Raw genomic sequence first — 18,818 nt, forward strand, 5'->3', positions numbered from 1 at the left:
CCCATGCAGATTTTCTTTTAGTACATTCAGCAGTACAGAGATGCCAATCCTGGCAAATGAAGAAAGATGGGAGTTGGTTCCTTCAGCGTCTTTGTGATAAATTAGAAGGAGCCAATGGAGCAATCGATTTGTTAGGGGTTCTCACCACGATGAATAGAGAGTTTGTGCAGATTTTCGAAACAATACAAGACCCAAAACCAGTGCCCATAGAGCGAGTGCCGTGTATCGCGTCTTGGTTGACTAAATCAATGTATTTTGCTCCAAGTCTTAGCCTCTTGGCTATAGAAGATCCTTGGGATGTACTTGACGCCCTGGAGGGTCCAAAGACCCCAGACCATTCAGACGGTCCCAGTGACAAAGAAAATTTTGTGGAGCTGATAGATTAGGGAAGATGAGCATTCAGTGTTTAAAAAAAAAAAAAAAAAAAAAAAATGTATATGTATAGATATATATGTAATAATGAATAACCACACTAATAATAGTAAGGATAATCTTTGGGAAAAATGCTATTGATCAAAAAAAAAAAAAAAAACTAACATTCTCAACTACAGTGCCTAAGGCAAATTCATCATGTTGCAGGCAAGTCGAGACAGCAAGGACAATCTTAGAAATGTCATGGCTACCAGAGGAGCTGACCCCGTAGAGGATATCGAGGAGGAATTGGCTAATCTGAGAATGGACGTACATCAGGCTCAAAAATACTATCTACACCCGCGGGTGTCCACAAACTTGACTACTCAGGAATGGTTGCAACAAGCTCTGACGAACTCACTACGTATACAAGGACTGTCTGTCCTGTGCCTCCGTCAGACTGAAAACTTAGTCCCTACAGTCGAAGAACGAACCGAGAAAGAAGCTCTGTTCGCATCTGTCAAGAAACACATCTTGAGTATGTATCCCGAGTCTAGACTATCGATAATTGGTTCCACCTCTACTGGACTTGATACATGGAATTCAGACTTAGATCTCCATGTGAAGTTGTCAGGTGTGCACTCTAAGGTGAGAAAGGTCTCCGAAACAAGAGTACTAGAAACCATATGCTCTGGACTTCGAAGGCGTACGAACTGTATGGGGGCAGACGCCATTGGTCAGGCCCGAGTTCCCATAGTTAAAGTACTCTATAAGAGCCAAGGTCCAAGACGAGAGACTATGTTGGTCGATATATGTCTAAACAATCGATTCGCCGAATCCAATAGCGCTTTACTTCGTTTGTATGTGGAGATGGACGTGAGGGTAAAGACCCTTATTTTGAATCTAAAATACGTAACGAGGAAGTTCCATATTGAAGGAGCAGGGCATAATGGAATATCGTCATATGCAATCTCACTAATGGTAATCTATTACCTGCAGAAGGTTCATCCGCCAGTTCTCCCAGTCCTACAGGAGTTACCTGGAATTACCAAGGACTACTGGAAAAGGAAGCCTCCTGCCCACATTCAGTATGAAGTAGAATGGATATCTAAAACTTGGCCCGGATGGGAAAAGAATCGCGATGGAGTCGGGGAGCTATGGCTCCGAATGCTATTATACTATAGCGAGGAATTTAAGTACCAAAACGTCATTATTTCGATAAAAAGAGATGAGATGTTGTTAAGAAGTGCGAAACCGGCGTGGAGCTCACCGCTCGTAGTCGAGGATCCCTTTGAGGATGATCGTAATCTTGGAAAACCACTCAGTTGGCCAAATTTCAAGATGTTTCGACAGGTTCTCAGGTCGACCCTCTTCGTGGCTACTACCACGGAAACTATCGTGGAAAGAAAGACCGCTGAAGTTTTAAGAAGGAGTAAGAGTACCTTCGCAAACTCAGGAAAAAAATCTGTACAAAAAGAAAAACGAAATGAATAAACAGTTATGTAAAAAAAAAAAAAAAAAAAAAAAAGGGAGGAAATTTAAGTAAACAGTAAATCTTTATATTCATTATTCGAAAATATAAATATTGAATTTTCTTCATCCTGGAAATAAAAATTTGGATATTTTGTTGCTGTTAGGAATAGATATAATAAAATATCTGAAAGGAAGGTATGTCTATTATTTAGGTATAAACCTAAGGCTTTCAAGAGGACACGACAGAGATGAGTGGAGTAATGATTGTAATCCTTGGAGCTTTCCTGACCTATATCCAGGCTGTAGTCACCGAAGATGTTTTTCTCATGCAGCCGATCAATCGGACGGCTATTTTGGGGCAATCAGTGATCTTACCGTGTAGCAGTACAACCCCGGTAGAAAACTTCGAGTGGTTTAAAAATGGTAGATCCCTAGGGGATGCACATCATATTGGAATCTGGACCAGATATGGCATGGTTGGTTCAACAGGGGCGAGAACGTACAATCTGCAAATCAAGCCTGTTGAATTGGAGGACGAAGAGAGTTTTCACTGTGAATTAACCCTCCTTGATGGGAGTGTGAGTGTTTCATCAAGAGCTTTTCTGACAGTGTTGATTCCCCCAGATCCACCCTTTATTGTGGAGGGTGCCCAGTTTAACCTAATAGAAGGACAAGAATTAATACTGACCTGTCGGGTGATCTCAGGTAAGCCATCCCCAAGTATATTTTGGAGGGATTGGAGTCAACAAATAGTGACGTCAAATGTTACGTTAAAGGAGCGAGTAGACTCTGTAAACAAAACGACAATTGTAGATGTAACATGGAGCCTAAAATCGATCAACGATTCTTGGGACCAGAAAATCATTACCTGTGTCACGGAGCACCCGGCGCTGACTGAAATTCGTTATGCCCAGGTTGTCATTAATGTAAAATTCAAGCCTAGAATAACTATGCAACTTATGAAGAGCCCAAAAATGGTGGGAGATGACCTACAAATTTTCTGTCATGTTAAAGCGAACCCCAGCAAAATTAATTATTTCTGGTATCGGAATAATGTAACACTTCATGAGACCAATCGACCCTTATTGGAAATACGCGACTTGCAGGAAGAGAATGATGGGGATTTAATTTCCTGTTTAGCGGAAAATCAATTGGGATTCTCAGTCAAAACCTATCGTATTGACATTATGTATAAACCTGTATTATTATCCAAATTAAATGACACTGCCGCCCAGATCGGCGAAACCATCATTCTAAATTGTACCGTGCATGCGAAACCCCAAACACAAATTAAGTGGAAGAGGGATGGAGTAATTCTCCACAATGCCCACTCACAGGAGTTAATCATTGACAACTTGCAAGAATCAAAAACTGGAAGATATGAATGCTACGTTTCTTGTTCCCCATTTCCCACGATTCAGGATGGTTGTCTTGTATTTATTTCAGGACCGCCTCTGGTGCACTGTAGGCTAAACCACGAAGCAGAATTGGAAGAAATTCTACACCTCCCATGTATGATTAAGAATGTGCCACCAGTCAGAAACTGGTATTGGTCGTTTGAAGGACAGGCGCTTCCAGACCAATTTCGATGGGATCTTAAGGTTCACAACTATACCAGTTATACTCGTGTTACATTGATCCTTATAAGAGTCACCTCTGACACCTATGGTCAGTACATCTTTCACGCGATCAATGAGTGGGGAACAACAGAAATAACAGTTATGGTAAGTCCACAGAACACGAATTTTGAATTTATAGCTTTAGTGTTAGCAGTAGCCAGCAGCCTCATAGTTACGATAGGACTCGGAATTTTGATATTGACGAAATGTTGTTGTGAGGGAGATGACCATGGCCGTTTTGACGTAAATGAGATGGGGACACCAGCAGCTACCTACTTAGCGCCAATAGCTGGAATAGTTGAATACGAGGTCATTCTTTAAAAGGATTATTCTAAAAAAGAAAAAAAAAAAAAAAGAGATGTTCTTTTCAGCCTCATCTATCTCATAACGCTATAATCAAAAAAAAAAAAAGGAAAAAAAAATATATATTCACAGCTACAAATTCAGAATGAGTCGATGGAGAAGTTTTCAGAGTAGTAAAGGTCGTATCGTTTGTAAGTACACTTCCCCCATAGCGAGCGAACCACACACAGGATGTTCTACAGTTTCAGATTTAAAAGGCCAATCTCTCTCTCGCTATGCAATGGACTCAACAGAAGAAACTCACTGTGAGGTGTGTAGAAGAGTCCGTAGACGCAAGCGAAGCGTGAAGCAAGGTGCCAGGGAGTTTGTTAGCCAAGTAGACCATATTCACAGTCCATTCTTACATGTCTGGCAGAAATACTGCAGGCAAAGAGTAGACACTTATCCTATTACCAGAAGTGTATCAACACAAACAGTCATCAGCATCGTAGAGAGTAATGTTATAAAGTCTAAACATGTAGCCAACAATTTAAGTACCACCGAGAACTCGAAACAACCGGATAGTGCAGATTGGATCTATGATGAAGAGGCCCTTCCTCCTTTACCACTTTTATGTCTCTTCAGAAATTAAAAAAAAAAAAAATCCATTTAAGTAGTTTTGAGAGTTGTTAGCCATTTGAGAGTTACTATTGTTGCATGATAATCAGATACGATTCAGACATCAATTAATATTGCTATGTGCTAAGTAATCACCACATATAGTATGGGTATAACGAACAGCATATAACCTATGCAATTAAGATGCCACCTCTAATATATACATGCATAGATAGAAGAAGGAAGTAGTTAAGAAATTGAGTAAAGACAAGAAAGTTGTTCTCGTAAATCGTTATTCATAACCACACGGACACCCAACGCTTACAGGAAAATTCATCATTTTACAGGCTAATAAATTCATCGAGTGGATAAAAGGAACTCAATTATGGCAATTGGAGGAGTGGAGTCAGTAGAAGAACTCGAACGAGAATTGACCATTTGGAAGATAGAAGATCCGCACACTGAGGAATGTTGCTCACGCTCACAAATTTCTGCCGATACGCTATATGATAGCCAAAATAGGGTGATACAGGCACTGACCAATCCACTACGATTACAAGCTCTGACGAAATCATGTAATCACCATACCTTCAAGAAGAACCCTACCAGAAGCGAGTGGAAGGAGAAGGAAACATTATTTGCGTACGTTCGAGGATACATCTGTAAGACATATCCTGGCTCCAATCTATCAGTTATTGGTTCCTCAATTACCCGACTTGATGCCTGGTACTCAGCTTTGGATATTAATGCCAATATTCCAATCCTCGAATCCGAAGAGCGAAGAGTTTTCATGGAGAGAACCATCGACGAAATATGTGCAGGTTTGAAACTCCACACACTGTGCATACAAGCAGACACGATTGTTCATGCACGAACACCACTTGCGAAGTTATGTTTTAAGAGTCGTGGGCCTCGACGAGAAAAACTAAGAGTTACAATTTGTCTGAACAATTCACTTGCTGAAGCTAGTAGCTACCTTCTCCAGACTTACGTAAGATTAGATGTAAGGGTAAAGATTCTCGTAGGGAACCTGAAGAACATCACCAAGAAACTTCACAAGGAAAAAATTGGAACACATGGCCTATCCTCCTACGGACTGTCCTTGATGGTCATTTATTACCTACAACAAGTTCGTCCACCCGTCCTCCCAGTATTACAGGAGATACCTGGGATGACAAGAGACTGGTGGATAGAGCGACGACCTATATCTTTTCAGAATACCCTAGGAGAAATAATCAACACTTGGCCCATATGGAAGAGGAACCAAGATCAAGTTGGAGAACTTTGGTTACGTATGTTACTCTTTTACAGCGAAGAATTTGATTACCAGAATGTAATCATATCGATCACACGTGGACGAATGTGCTTCCGAAGAGCTGAGTGGGAATGGAAATCCCCACTAGCCATTGAAGACCCACTTGAAGTAGAACGAAATCTAGCAAAGCAAGTTAGCCGATGGAACTTTCTTCAATTTAGACAAACTCTCCGGTCAATACTCATAAAGGTTGCCACTACAGAAACAGAATTAGAAAGAGAAGCGCTAGTCGGGAGTAACCCTTCCTTTGTTGACCGTGACGAAGAAATTGCTAAGATTGAATCAGCTGAATCTAAAGCCCTGTCATGCTTGACCACACACCAAGAGAATCATCAGCAGATACCGGACACTGAAGTCACACGCCGCAAGGAAGAGATGGTCTAAATATGCAAATGTAGAACTATCAAAAAAAAAAAAAAAAAAAAAGAGGTTGTATACTTACAACCTTGCCTTCCAAATATTATTTTGGGTAATCCATTGGTATGTAAATTATGTTAAGACGCAATGTTAACTTAATTGGTATATAAAATATGCACTCTATTCCTTCTTAAAAGCATTCACATTATAAAGAAGTCTGTGATGAAAAGGTTGCTGAAAGATGATGAATAATATTCTCAATGCATACTTATGTAATGATTTAAACTTCTTTGGTTAAATTTCTGAAATTGAGAGGAAGGATGTTTTAAAAAAAAAAAAAAAAAAAAAAAAATATCTATATTGTAATAAGCTTCTTAATGAATATTGTTATTTCTATGTAACTTGAATTGAAATGGTTAGTTTATGGTCATGTCATATTACTATATTCATATTCTTATATCATATGATATTATTATACCTCACTAGGAGTATGTTATCTCAAGATATTAGGTAACCTAACGTATTGTATCGTATTATAATATGTCCCATACGGACAAATATCAAGTGTATGTGTAGTTCCATTTGAACTGGGTTGGTTTCGGATATATCAAACGAACAGCCACCCAGAAGTGTATTCTGAAGTTTAAGGAGGTAACTTAACCATTTAACATTTAACTTTATCATTTGATGTTTAAGGTACTGTGTTTATCTATTTACTATAGTGATATGTATAACCAAGATATAATGTTAAATCAAGAAATATAACATTGATTGAAATGGATACTAACAGTCAAATGTAAAATGACCTAATATAACCTACTATGAGCTGATTTGTAATACTGATATTACGTTTTGTTCTTTTTCTTTCATGTAAATGGGCAATGAGTGACGACAAGAGAGAAGTGCCATCATCAATGTTGGGCCGATGTGTTCTTAGTGTTTCTCAATGTATTAGGACTTGTCTTAATGTAAGTGCCATTTAAAGAGGAGAAATATAGATCTATGTAACTCCCAGGGACTCAAAAACACCAACATCCTATTCCGTTCTTCTTCAGACAGACTAGAACTTTGTTCAAATAAGGACCTGCTCTCCACAAAGACGCGGTTGTTCTAGGAGTGGATCGGTTACAACCCTCAGTGATTTAAAAAAAAAAAAAAAAAAAAAAAAAAAAAAAATGAAAGATTAATCTACAGAAAGACTATGTTTTCTCACAAGAATTTCTCTGAAAACTGTTGCTGAACATTCCAAATTAGACTCTTAGTTTTCACCTTCCTAAAGTGTAAATTGACTGTTTCAGAAGTGTGTGTGATACCACAATGAAGATTTGTTCCCCAACTCTGGTGATCTATTGTTGTTAAATTTTATTTTGATAAATTAATATGAAGTTTTGGTAAAGAAATTGGATCAATGATCAATGTAAATTTCTCACAAGTTAGAGGTATAACTGCGGAAATTAACTTAAAAAAAAAAAAAATGTCGATCGGGAGTTGTTATACCCTCTTCTTGTGTTCAAAGTTCGGTGATACCTTAACAAACTTTACGCGCAAACGAGACACATACTTAGAAAATTCGTGTTTCACAATCTTTTAGCTCAGTTATTACTTTTTCCTGATAATATACCGTAAATTAGAAAGGGTCGAAAGGGCCTGCGGCTCCTAACGGCACCCTACAACTTCTTCAGCCAATCGCACTGACCTTTACCGAGGAGAATTCTTACCACACAAGAGAGCGCGCTCATATCAAATACCTTTGTAATAATAATGATAATAATAAATAAAAATTAAAGCAATAAATAGAATAAGAGGAATAACAATACTATTAGTAAATGTATGGTAAAGTTCATCTACTTACATTTGGTTCTACTCCAGGGAGGGAGACTGTTCTCGACCAATCCTTGGTCTTCACAGTTGGTGAATGGAGGAATGTTGCCAAGGCAACCAGTCACTTCCCCCCCCCCCTCAATCCTTTTTTTATTCTAATATGTAGTTACTACAGCAGCTGTCTATTAATACTTGACATTATTCAAATCATAAACATATTCCGAATCTGTCCAAGACAAAACAGATTCTGTGTGAATCAACTTTTTCCAAGTGCAAGTTTTGTGTTTCCTGCTACGGAAGTTAATCTTTTTAGAGACATTAAATCCGCTACAAGTCTATACTTTCCTTAGTGTTAGAGTCAAGGAGACACCCAGTAATTCCTGATCATTACCAAGTCTGAAATATAACTGAATGCATAACTGAATATTGTTTATACATCAGGGAATCACATTAGAAATGGAGATCGGTTTGACAAAGAAGAGGAACGTATATGGATAGAACTCTAAAAAGGGAGCGAATGAATATTTTATTAGTTGGGGATTTAATTACAAATATATATATAAAGGCTTTATGAGTTAACTGTCTTATTCAGTAATTTCAGTAGAGTGATAAAACTTTGCTACAAAAGTAAAGGCAAATAAAAGAATGCGAAGAGAAAGTTAAGTCACCAGTCTCGCCCACATCCTGGTTCCTGTCACAGATAATGTTATCAGCGGTACCAGACGGTGGATGGCGCAGTGGTAAGTGAAGAAGGAAATCGAGTTTACGATTACAGCATTTACGAAAAGACGCAGCTGTATGTTGGCCTGCAAGCCAACAGGATGAAGGCCGAGGCCCAGCAAGTGCGTAGGTGCGTGCACCAAGACCTGGAAAGGTCCCACTAGAGGGCTGTTGACTTTGTCTCGAGGTCATAATCCTCATTGGAAGGCAAGAGTCACCCCAGGAATTTAGTATCCAATCCGAAAACTCCTTTATGTTTGTGAGGTGATGTAAAAAGGGAAGACGGGGAGCAAGAGAAGGTGTGTGTGGAAGAAGCCAGGTCGTTAATGTAGACCAAGTGAACGTCTCATCCCCCCCTACCCGTAGTGCGGTCGCCACGTCCACGGTGGACACGAGTCCTCAAAATTTCGCCTGCATCAGTATTCTCCCGAGTTCTCCTTAGAAGCTACTGACGTCGAAGTACAAAAAGTCCGTGAAGTTGATCGGTAAGTGCTCCTTCTGCAAATAGTTTGCTTATTTAGACATCCCGGACTCGTGACACCGCCCCACACATACACACATACCCACTCCACACGGAACAGTACACCCCTTTTAGGTAGACAGCTCCCGGACCAAATTCCAACAATGTTAGGGTTAACGAATTATGTAATGTCGTGAATCATTAAAAGGGCGTAATATTGATCATTGAATCAACTAAGTACAAGCTAATAAGATATTGCACCACTACTCAGTTGTCTAAGGGCCCACTCTAAAGAGGTAATTGTAAGGTGTTGGCCAATAACTCTGTTGTCTTGACTCTTGCCCATAACCACCATATGTGGAATAGTTGTATTGTTAATCATCCTGTTTTCTATTAAAATGTTTATCTGTTAATCCATAAATGTGTCCATGATCCTGTTATTTACTTGGGGACATAGACTGAACTAAGAGACATATATAAATAGATAAGTGAACATATAGATATAGAGAGAAATCTAGTTAGAGCAAGAGGTCTCTAGATAAAAACACCACCGTCAACAAGCATAAAGGTGGGAATAAAACAGCTAGGTAATATTTTAATACGGGTTATTGCGGCTCTAGGTTGAAAAGGAAGACCCAACCTGGAAAACCTAGGGTATCACACAGCGCACTCTAAAGGTCTGACCCTGCAAGTGAAAACAAACCCTTTTCACGATGGGGGGCGGATTCGTCCTAGACTCTTCGTTGAGTTGAAAACCACTAGTCCCTAGTTGGAGGTTTAATCGCCAAGTGATCATGAACTAAAGATTCCATTTAATGTTGTTATTATAAAGCCAGGGGATTAGACCTCACAACACTTTTCCCAGGTTCTGTAGGCTTTTGCTTTAAATTAAAATCCTCTTTCGTTTCCGAGTTGAACCACCACTTAGTGTTTGAGGAGATTTTAATTGTCTTCGACGCACCAATGAGAGTGATGTGTCTCAATTCAGTAGAAACGGCATTAATTGCCTCTCCCACTGGTTTGGAGCAGATATTATTCCAATTAAATGCTTTAAGTTCAGTGAGGATAACATTTGGCCTGACCAGTTTGGTTGAAAACTTTACTGTGTACCGGGTCCGCGGATTTGGTCCTAGCGACTGAGGTTGCAGGTGCGTGTGCAATTTCAAACACTATTGGTAGGTGACATGACACAAATTTGGACTTAAAGGGAAAGATTTGTATTTGTTCCAAATTGTGGTAGATGCTGTCCAGGACTTGATTTCTTCTGGTCGGTGTTGTATTCAGTGTGATGAGCCCACAGGTCCGCACAGTACGAAGGTGATTCAATGACGAATCGGTCTGGCCTAGCTGCACAGGTGCTAGCCTGTTGATTCTTGGCACAGGTTTCAGTCCTCTACATAGCCACCATGCAGATTTTCACATTTTTCCCATCGATGGATGAGGCTACGGATACCGTTTTTGTAGAAGTGTTGAGGTTGGTCTTTGAACCATGACTCTGTTGCAGAAATGAGTGTTTCGTCATCAGGGAATTGGGTCCCCCGAAGAAATTATTTGAGGGAGAGGAAACAAGAAGAAGTCCGATAGTGCAAGATCAGATGAGTAGGCTGGTTGGGGCAGTATTTCATATCCACAAGTAGCCGCTTGTGTTGTTGCAATTTCAGAAGTGTGAATTGGGGCATTGTGTTGAAGTATTCTCACACCTTTGGACAGGATGCCACCCTTACATGTTTTGATTTTCTCCCGTAATTTTGTGAGGAAGTTGGCATAATAGGCACCTATAGTTGTTCTACCTTTCGGCAGCTAATCAGTCATTATTACGCCTTTCTCATCCCAAAACACTGTCAGCAAGACCTTTCCAGTTGAACTTTATATCCTTGCCTTCTTGGGGGGGGGGGGCACCATGATGTCGCCATTCCATGGACTGCTTTTTACTTTTAGGGTCGAAATGGTGTCTCCAACTTTCATCGATTATACGAGAAAAAACGTCTTCCTCATTCTTTTGGCACAGGATTAACAACTCTTCTGATTTCTGTTGTCGATCAGCCTTTTGGAAGCCAGTCAATAATCGGGGAATCCATCTTGCACCCAATTTCCGTAAATGGTCCTTGAGGTTGTCACAGACATTCTCTCAGATATGCCAGACAAGCTGTACTTGCTACCCGGGAGTCTAAAACGCTGATGGAACTGATATTCGGGTGACACTCAAGTCAAGTGGACCCAATTTCGGCGAAGTCCGGACGGTCTGTGACAGCCAAATCCTCTGCTTGCACCTTCACGATGGTGGGACTGTTAGTAATCCTGGGTATAACCTCCATGCACAAGCACATGGTGGGTGACCACCCAGGTGTGAACCAACGTAAGCAGGGATCGAGGTGTGGCGCCCCCACCACATGGAGGAACGCCGCCCCTCTATGTTACCAGGCAGTACTAGGTGGTAGATGACTCTCATCAACCGGTGAAATACCACCACTTTGCTTATTGGAGGCTTGAAGTGGTGGAACCCATGTTTAGTCTCTAGAGCTAAGTTCCGGTCAACCCTTCCCTATCTCTTCCATCATGCAGTATGATTGATGACTTTTGAGGTTATGATGAACGTCGTGGCGAGATCCAATATTCCTTACATTTCAAGGGTACAGCTCTAAAACGGTTTTCGCAGGCCGGCCGCTAGTTAGTACACCGAACCGAACCTATTGGTAACTCTCTAGGAGGCTTCCGGATCAGCTGGTGTATAATCTTGCTACCTCTACTCTGCCAGATAGTGACTGGAGGGAGTCCGAGTAGTGTGTATGCGGGGAGCATTGTCGAGGCCATGTTATGTCTAGGATCTGGGTATATTCTTACCACATGTACGCCATATCCAAAAATTTCATTACTTCATACAGCATATCCCACTCACTTTTTCTTAATATTGAATACACCATGAATTGTCAAACTAATAGAACAAGCTTATCTGCGAAAAGATCTAAACCTCCCAAGGATTTCCTAATTCATTTCACAAATATACGTGGTCTCAATTCTAATCTCAACGATGTCCATTTCCACTTGCAGTCTGCCAAACCACATGTACTTTTTCTGACAGAATCTCAATTATCGGTTGATTCAACTACTGCTCATCTCAGATGCCCAAACTATTCGCTGTATATGATTCCTTTCGCCTCAAAGGTGGTACTTGTGCATATGTCCGTTCTGATATTCCCTGTCAGAGACTTGGCAATTTGGAATCTCCTCTCTTTGATCTTCTCTGGCTTAAAATCTCTCTACCTCATTGTGTCAAATTCATCTGTTGTCTCTACCGTTCTCCCAACTCCACTAATCACTTGGGGCTCTTTGACTTCCTCTCGTTGCAACTTGACTTTCTCCAGTCCAACTTTCCTAACAGTGAGGTAATTTTCCTTGGTGGTTTTAATGTTCACAACTCCAGCTGGCTTCCGTTTACTAGTCACACCGACCCAGCAGGTCGAGATGCTGAGGCTTTTGCAATTTCTAATGACCTAGCACAGATTGTTCATTTACCTACAAGAATACCGGACAACCCGAATCATACAGCCAATACGCTTGATCTTTTTCTCACAAACAACCTTCTAAGTACACGGTCGAAGTGAGAGGTCCTTTAGGCACTTCAGATCACAACTTGGTGATTGTCTCTTCTCCAGTGGAACCTTTATCTCATGGCTATTCCCAACCTCGTGTTGTTTGGCATTACAAGAATGCAAAATGGGATAACCTGCGAGACTTCTTTTCTTCTTTTCCTTGGTCAGGTTACTGTTTCAAAACTTCTGATATCAACGTTTGCTCAGATCGTGTCAGTGAAATTATTCTTTCAGGAATGGAATACTTTATCCCACACTCCACTTTAAAATCTCGTCCTTTATCTAAACCTTGGTTTTCCAATAAATGTGCTAAGGCTGTTCAAGAGAAGAATGTTGCATATCGTAATTGGCTTGTTTCTAATTCTTCAGTTTCATTTTCTACCTACACCAAAGCTCGCAACAATTGTAAAGCAGTTATTAATCAGTCCAAACTAGAGTTTGAACAGGCTAAGAGTAGAAAACTTGCTTCTTGCCCTAATGGTAGCCCAACATTCTGGTCTCTTGCCAAAGCTATTGGCCGCAACTTTTGCCCATCTCTGCTTCCACCTCTGTCCAAACCAGATGGTTCTGTTGTCACTTCAGCCAAGGATAAAGCTGACCTGCTAGAATCCCATTTTTCTTCCAGCTCATGTATTAATGAACTTGGTAAAACACCTCCCACCATTCCCAACACGGTCCATTCAATGCCTCCTGTGGTCATCCGTCAAAAGGATATCAGAAGGATTTTGATGAATCTTGATGCTAAGAAAGCTCCAGGTCCTGATGGTATTTCTTCACTTGTTCTCAAAATCTGTGCTCCTGAACTTACTCCTATTCTTTGCCGCCTTTTTTCACTTTCTTATTCCAAAGGTGTTTTTCCTTCTGCTTGGAAATTTGCTCATATCCAGCCAGTTCCTAAAAAGGGTGACAAATCCCTCCCATCCAATTATCGTCCCATTGCAATTACTTCTACTCTTTCTAAAGTAATGGAGAAATCAATTAACCGCCAACTCTTAAACTACCTAGAAACCTTCCATCTGATCAACGATCACCAGTACGGATTCCGTCATTAGCATTAGCATTAGCATTAGCATTAGTAGAGGCATTTGATGCAAGAAAGCAAGCTTATGCAGCATCAGCCAAAAAAAAAAAAAAAAAAAAAGTAACATAAATAAATAAAAATAACCACTTCCACTTCACCCCTCTGTTCGTTCGAAATACCTGTCCAGCTGAGCCTTAAACTTATTTAGGCTATCAACTTCCACGACAAGGGATGGAAGTCTGTTCCACCCACCAACCACCCGCTGGCTAAAGGCAAATTTCCGCACATCTATCCTACATCTGTCTTTCCTCAATTTGAATTTATGCCCTCTCAGGTGATTTTTCTGAGCTAGAGGAAGAATCCCATCAGCATTGAGCATGCTCAAACCATTCAAGGCTTTGTACACCTCTATCAGATCACCCCGCTGGTGCCTAGTTTCCAGACACTGTAATTTGCAAAACTTAAGCCTTTCTTCGTAAGAGAACCCCTTTGTCCCATTCACCAATCTAGTTGCCCTTCTCTGTACTCGTTCCAGCAGCTCTACATCCTTCCTGAAATGAGGCCTCCAGGCCTGTATACAGTACTCTAGGTGTGGCCTGACCATTGCCTTATACAAGGGAATAATCACCTCCTTATCCCTGCTAGAAAAATTCCTATATATCATTGACAATACACCATGAGCTACTCTTGCAGCTCGTCTGCACTGCTCAGAGAACTTCATATCTGCCTGCACCACCACCCCCAGGTCCCTTTCATTCTCTACCACTGTCAGTGTAGTACCACAGAGTTGATACGTTGCTCTGGGGTTGCTGTTTCCCATATGTAGTACTTTACATTTGTCAATGTTAAACTTCATTTGCCACATCGAAGCCCATCTGCTCAACCTTTCCAAATCCTGTTGCAGCAGCATAGTGTCAGTAGTGTCCTTGACAACCCTGCCAACCTTCGTATCGTCTGCAAACTTGGACATTAAGCCTGATATACCATCATCAATATCATTTATAAATACAGAAAACAATAAAGGCCCCAATACTGAACCCTGAGGGACTCCACTAATAACATTAGTCCACGATGAGCAGTGTCCATTGATTACCACTCTCTGTCTTCTCCCCCTCAACCACCCCTTTATCCATAGCAGCAACTTGCCTCCAATGCCACACTGCTCCAATTTGTGCAGCAGTCTTCCATGTGCAACAGTATCAAAAGCCTTTCTAAGATCCAAGTATATAATATCAAAGTTATTCCCTGCATCCAGTTCTTTTGTGACTGCATCATAGTATCCAATGAAATTGGTCAGGCAAGACTTCCCCTTAACAAAACCATGCTGTGTCCTAGCTATAACTGAAGTCTTGTCTAGATGATCCTGCAGTGCTTCTTTCACCAGTGCCTACATTAATTTTCCGGGAACAGAAGTTAAACTCACAGGTCTATAATTACTTGTGTCAGCTTTTGATCCCCCTTTGTGAATTGGGGTCACATCTGCACATCTCCAGTCATTGGGTACCTCCCCTGAGTCCAAGGAAGCTCTCATAATTATGGCTAAGTATCGCTCACTGAGGGTCATTGTCGATCCACTGGTGATATCCTGGCTTATGTTACCTATTTATGGACTACTTCAATGGAAAGGTTCGGTGAAACACAAGTAGTTGCTCTTGACATCTCAAAGGCTTTTGATCGTGTTTGGCATAAAGGTCTTCTAAACAAGCTTCCATCTTATGGTTTGCCAACTGTTTTTAGTAATTGGTTATCCAGTTTTCTCTCTGATCGCTCACTGAGGGTGATGATAGATGGCTCTCTGTCTTCTAACTTCTACACTAATGCCGGTTTCCCCCAAGGTTCAGTTCTTTCTCCCACTCTTTTCCTCTTGTATATTAATGACCTTCTTCCATTGACTGGAAATCCTATCCACAGTTTTGCCGATAATAGCACATTGCATTCCACTTTCCATTTTGAGAAACCTTGTCCTGCTCAATCAGCTTCAACTTCTCGAAAAATCTGCTACCAATTCCTTAAATGCCAATCTTCAGGTAATTCTCCAGTGGGGCAAAGACAACTTAGTTGATTTCAACCCTTGTAAAACTCAGTCTTGTCTTATATCTCGCAAAAAGGATTCTTCTGCTCCTATGCTTATCTTTAGTGACACTCCAATTTCTAGGCAAAAGGATATATCTCTTTTGGGGATTACCCTGACTTCTAATCTCTCTGGGCACAAGCACATTACAAATATTGCTTCCTCTACATCTAAAAAACTTGGTTTTCTCTCTCGCTCTCGGCGTTACTTTTCTTCCAAACAGCTGCTCACTCTGTGTAAATCGCAAATCCGCCCTGCCATGGAATATTGTTCCCACATTTGGGGTGGTGCCCCCAAAACCTCTCTCAGGCTTCTTGATTCCATTCAGAAGAGGGCAGTTAGGTTAATTAATGACTCCTCTCTAACAGAGTCTCTCCACTCGCTTTCTCATAGACGCACTGTTTCTGTTGCATGCCTCTTCTACAGATACTTCCATGGGCACTGTTCTTCTGAATTGGCTTCTATAATTCCCGCTCTCTCTTTCAAAACAGTCCGAACACGTGCCGCCACCAGCCAACATCCATTTACTGTCCAACTTCAAACCCACAGAACCAACTTTTCATCTTCCTCATTTATTCATTCAACTGCCATTTTCTGGAACAACCTTCCTTCATACCTATTTCCTGAAAATTACAATCTACAGAAGTTCAAGTCCAATGTCAACAAATATCTTCTTTCGTCTTCTCAACCTCCAACCCAAGCACGGTACTAAGTACTATAGGTTCTAATACCTCTCGTGTTTGGGGTTCACATAAAAAAAAAAAAAAAAAAAAAATGGAGTTTGTCATGAAGGACTGTTTCAACAGAGCCCACACTAATCCTCACTTCCTGGTACAATTCACGCACAGATATCCGGCGATCTTCCATGATTTACGACTCCACTTTTGTGATCGTGCTGTCATCAATGGCTGAATGGGGACGACCTAGAATGGGCTCAGATTCTACCGATGTCCAGAATTCTTAGAGCGTTACTTGGGGACCCGCTACCGCCGTTGCCTATGCCGATGACTTGATGTTAGTTGTGTCGGGTGACTCCAGGAAAGAAATTGAGGAGAAAGGTAGTATAACTTTGAGCAAATTGCTAGATTGGAGTGCCCTTCACATGCTCACCATTTCTAAAGAAAAAACTGTGAAGGGTAGGCTAAGCCGTTCTAGGCCGCCAGTTATTAGAAGTGGAGGTGTCTCTTTGAGGAACGTCTCAAATGTTCGGCACCTGGGTTTGCATCTGGAAGAGCGTCTCTTTTTCATAGAGCATGTAAAATATTTGAAAGTAATAGTTAAGCATTTATATGCCAAACTCCGGAGGGTAGCCAGGATCAAATGGGAAATAAAGGGGTGTGCCCTAAATATGTTATACAAATGTGTTTTTGTACCCATTCTGACGTATGCTTCTGAGCTTGGTTTGAACGCGTTACGAAGGTAATAAAGTAGATAGTATGAATCAGAGCTGAAGGTAATAAATAAAAAGCATCTATTTTCAGCTCGCTGTTCTAGGTGTGACAAGGGCTTGCCGTACAGTAGCAACTGATACTTTACCCGGAATTTCGGATAAATTACCTGCCGACTTATTAGTAATACGATCTGGGTAGAGATATTGTCTGAAAAGAAGCATTTAAATTGAAAATTTGGGCATCCGGTCGTGCTCGGTGGTGGTGGCCGCATTCAGTTTCCATCAGATGGTTGCTGAGAGGCGGAAAACAAATGATGAACTCATGAAAATCTGGCAAGACAGATGGACCTGTTCTGAGAATGGCAGAGAGACGTTTGTATTTCTGCTCTCCGTCTCGACAGTATATTTTAAATTGCGGCCGGGGCTTCAGTTTGGTTTAAAGCGTGCTTTCTCTTCACAGGACATGGCTTGGGGTCTAGGCTGAAACAGTTTGGCTTGGTTCCCTCTGATTTCTGTGAGTGCGGAGCGGTGGAGACTGATCTTCACGTTGCCCTCAACTGTTATAATTATTTGGTTATAAGATCTTAATTAGAAAGAAGTACTTTTGTATTAAATGATGGTTCTCTTCCAGAATTCTTTTTAGATAAAAGAATTCTGGAAGAGAAAAGTGTATTTAAATTGTTTTTAGTTTATTTGAATTGTTTTTGGAGTTTATAAATGAGGTTTTTAAAAGAAGAGCTGGAATTCTAGCTACACATGACATACCTCCGCGAGGTCTGGACGGAAACTGAACGCTTTGGACAGAGTAATGCACTGTTCCTCTCCTTCAGGCTAAACTGCCGTGACTCTTCTTTGCTGGTCATGCTACGCACTTCTTCGGTTTTATTTAAGATTTTAATATCGTTGTTTAAATTGTAAATTTAATATTTAATAATTTAATAATTATTGTGAATATAATTCATTTTACCGTATGAATGAAATGTAAATATTGTATATTGTTACATATTTATTATATTTACCCGTTTTTTATTGTAAATGTTTTATATATACTGTGTATATATATATATATATATATATATTTTTTTTTTTTTTTTTTTGTGAATGAAATTAGCGCATATGGACTTCGGTCCTGGTGGCACCTTTTAAGGAAGTACCTAACATGTCCATGTCCACTGATGTACGACCACACCTAAACTGTCTATGCGAGTGCTTCACAATGCCCTAAGATGGGGCTGGCTTCATCCCTATATAGCAATTCATCTCCTCGTGGATTTCTTTAGGAGATTTCCCTTCAAGAAGAGATACCGGATTACAGCTCTTGCTTCAACTTTGTCCATGATGCTACTTTGTCACACGTTCAGCTCTGTAAGAGAAAAACAAATTAAGACACAGGGCTAAAATTTTACACCTTTAGTACAGAGATATGTATGATGCTACACACAAAATGTCATGAATATGCCATATGTGGAAGTAGGTGAGGGCGATTCTTCATTGAACCACCCTCGTATCTTCCATATCTTGCCCTGAATCCTTGAATCCTTGTACCTTGGCAGAGTCAGGTTGAAATCTAAAACGGTTCTTTGGATATGGGGGCGTAGATGACAGACATCCATGAGATAAGATCCTATCTGATTGATGAGGTGTGTCCTGGTGGAAGATACACAAGGCAAATTTGGATTATTTTTTCATTTTTGCTGAAATTTGCAGTGATTTCTTCATAGTTTGATGTT

The 18,818-nt window shown here is 40.6% G+C and overlaps 1 protein-coding gene across 1 annotated transcript; it reads left to right on the forward strand.

The window, feature by feature from the left end:
• Window positions 1-560: 560 nt before the first annotated feature.
• On the forward strand, window positions 561-6,042 carry LOC150075543 (uncharacterized). The gene is made up of 3 exons (XM_090388540.1): window positions 561-1,783; window positions 2,050-3,548; window positions 4,699-6,042. Exons 1-3 carry the CDS (start codon window positions 571-573, stop codon window positions 6,040-6,042), a joined length of 4,056 nt encoding a protein of 1,351 aa, XP_090244666.1. The 5' UTR covers window positions 561-570.
• The last annotated feature ends 12,776 nt before the right edge of the window (window positions 6,043-18,818 follow it).

The sequence above is a fragment of the Mastigoproctus giganteus genome, chromosome 14 (assembly GCF_048544385.1).
Source record: "Mastigoproctus giganteus isolate SK-2022 chromosome 14, ASM4854438v1, whole genome shotgun sequence".
Classification (NCBI taxonomy): domain Eukaryota; kingdom Metazoa; phylum Arthropoda; class Arachnida; order Uropygi; family Thelyphonidae; genus Mastigoproctus; species Mastigoproctus giganteus.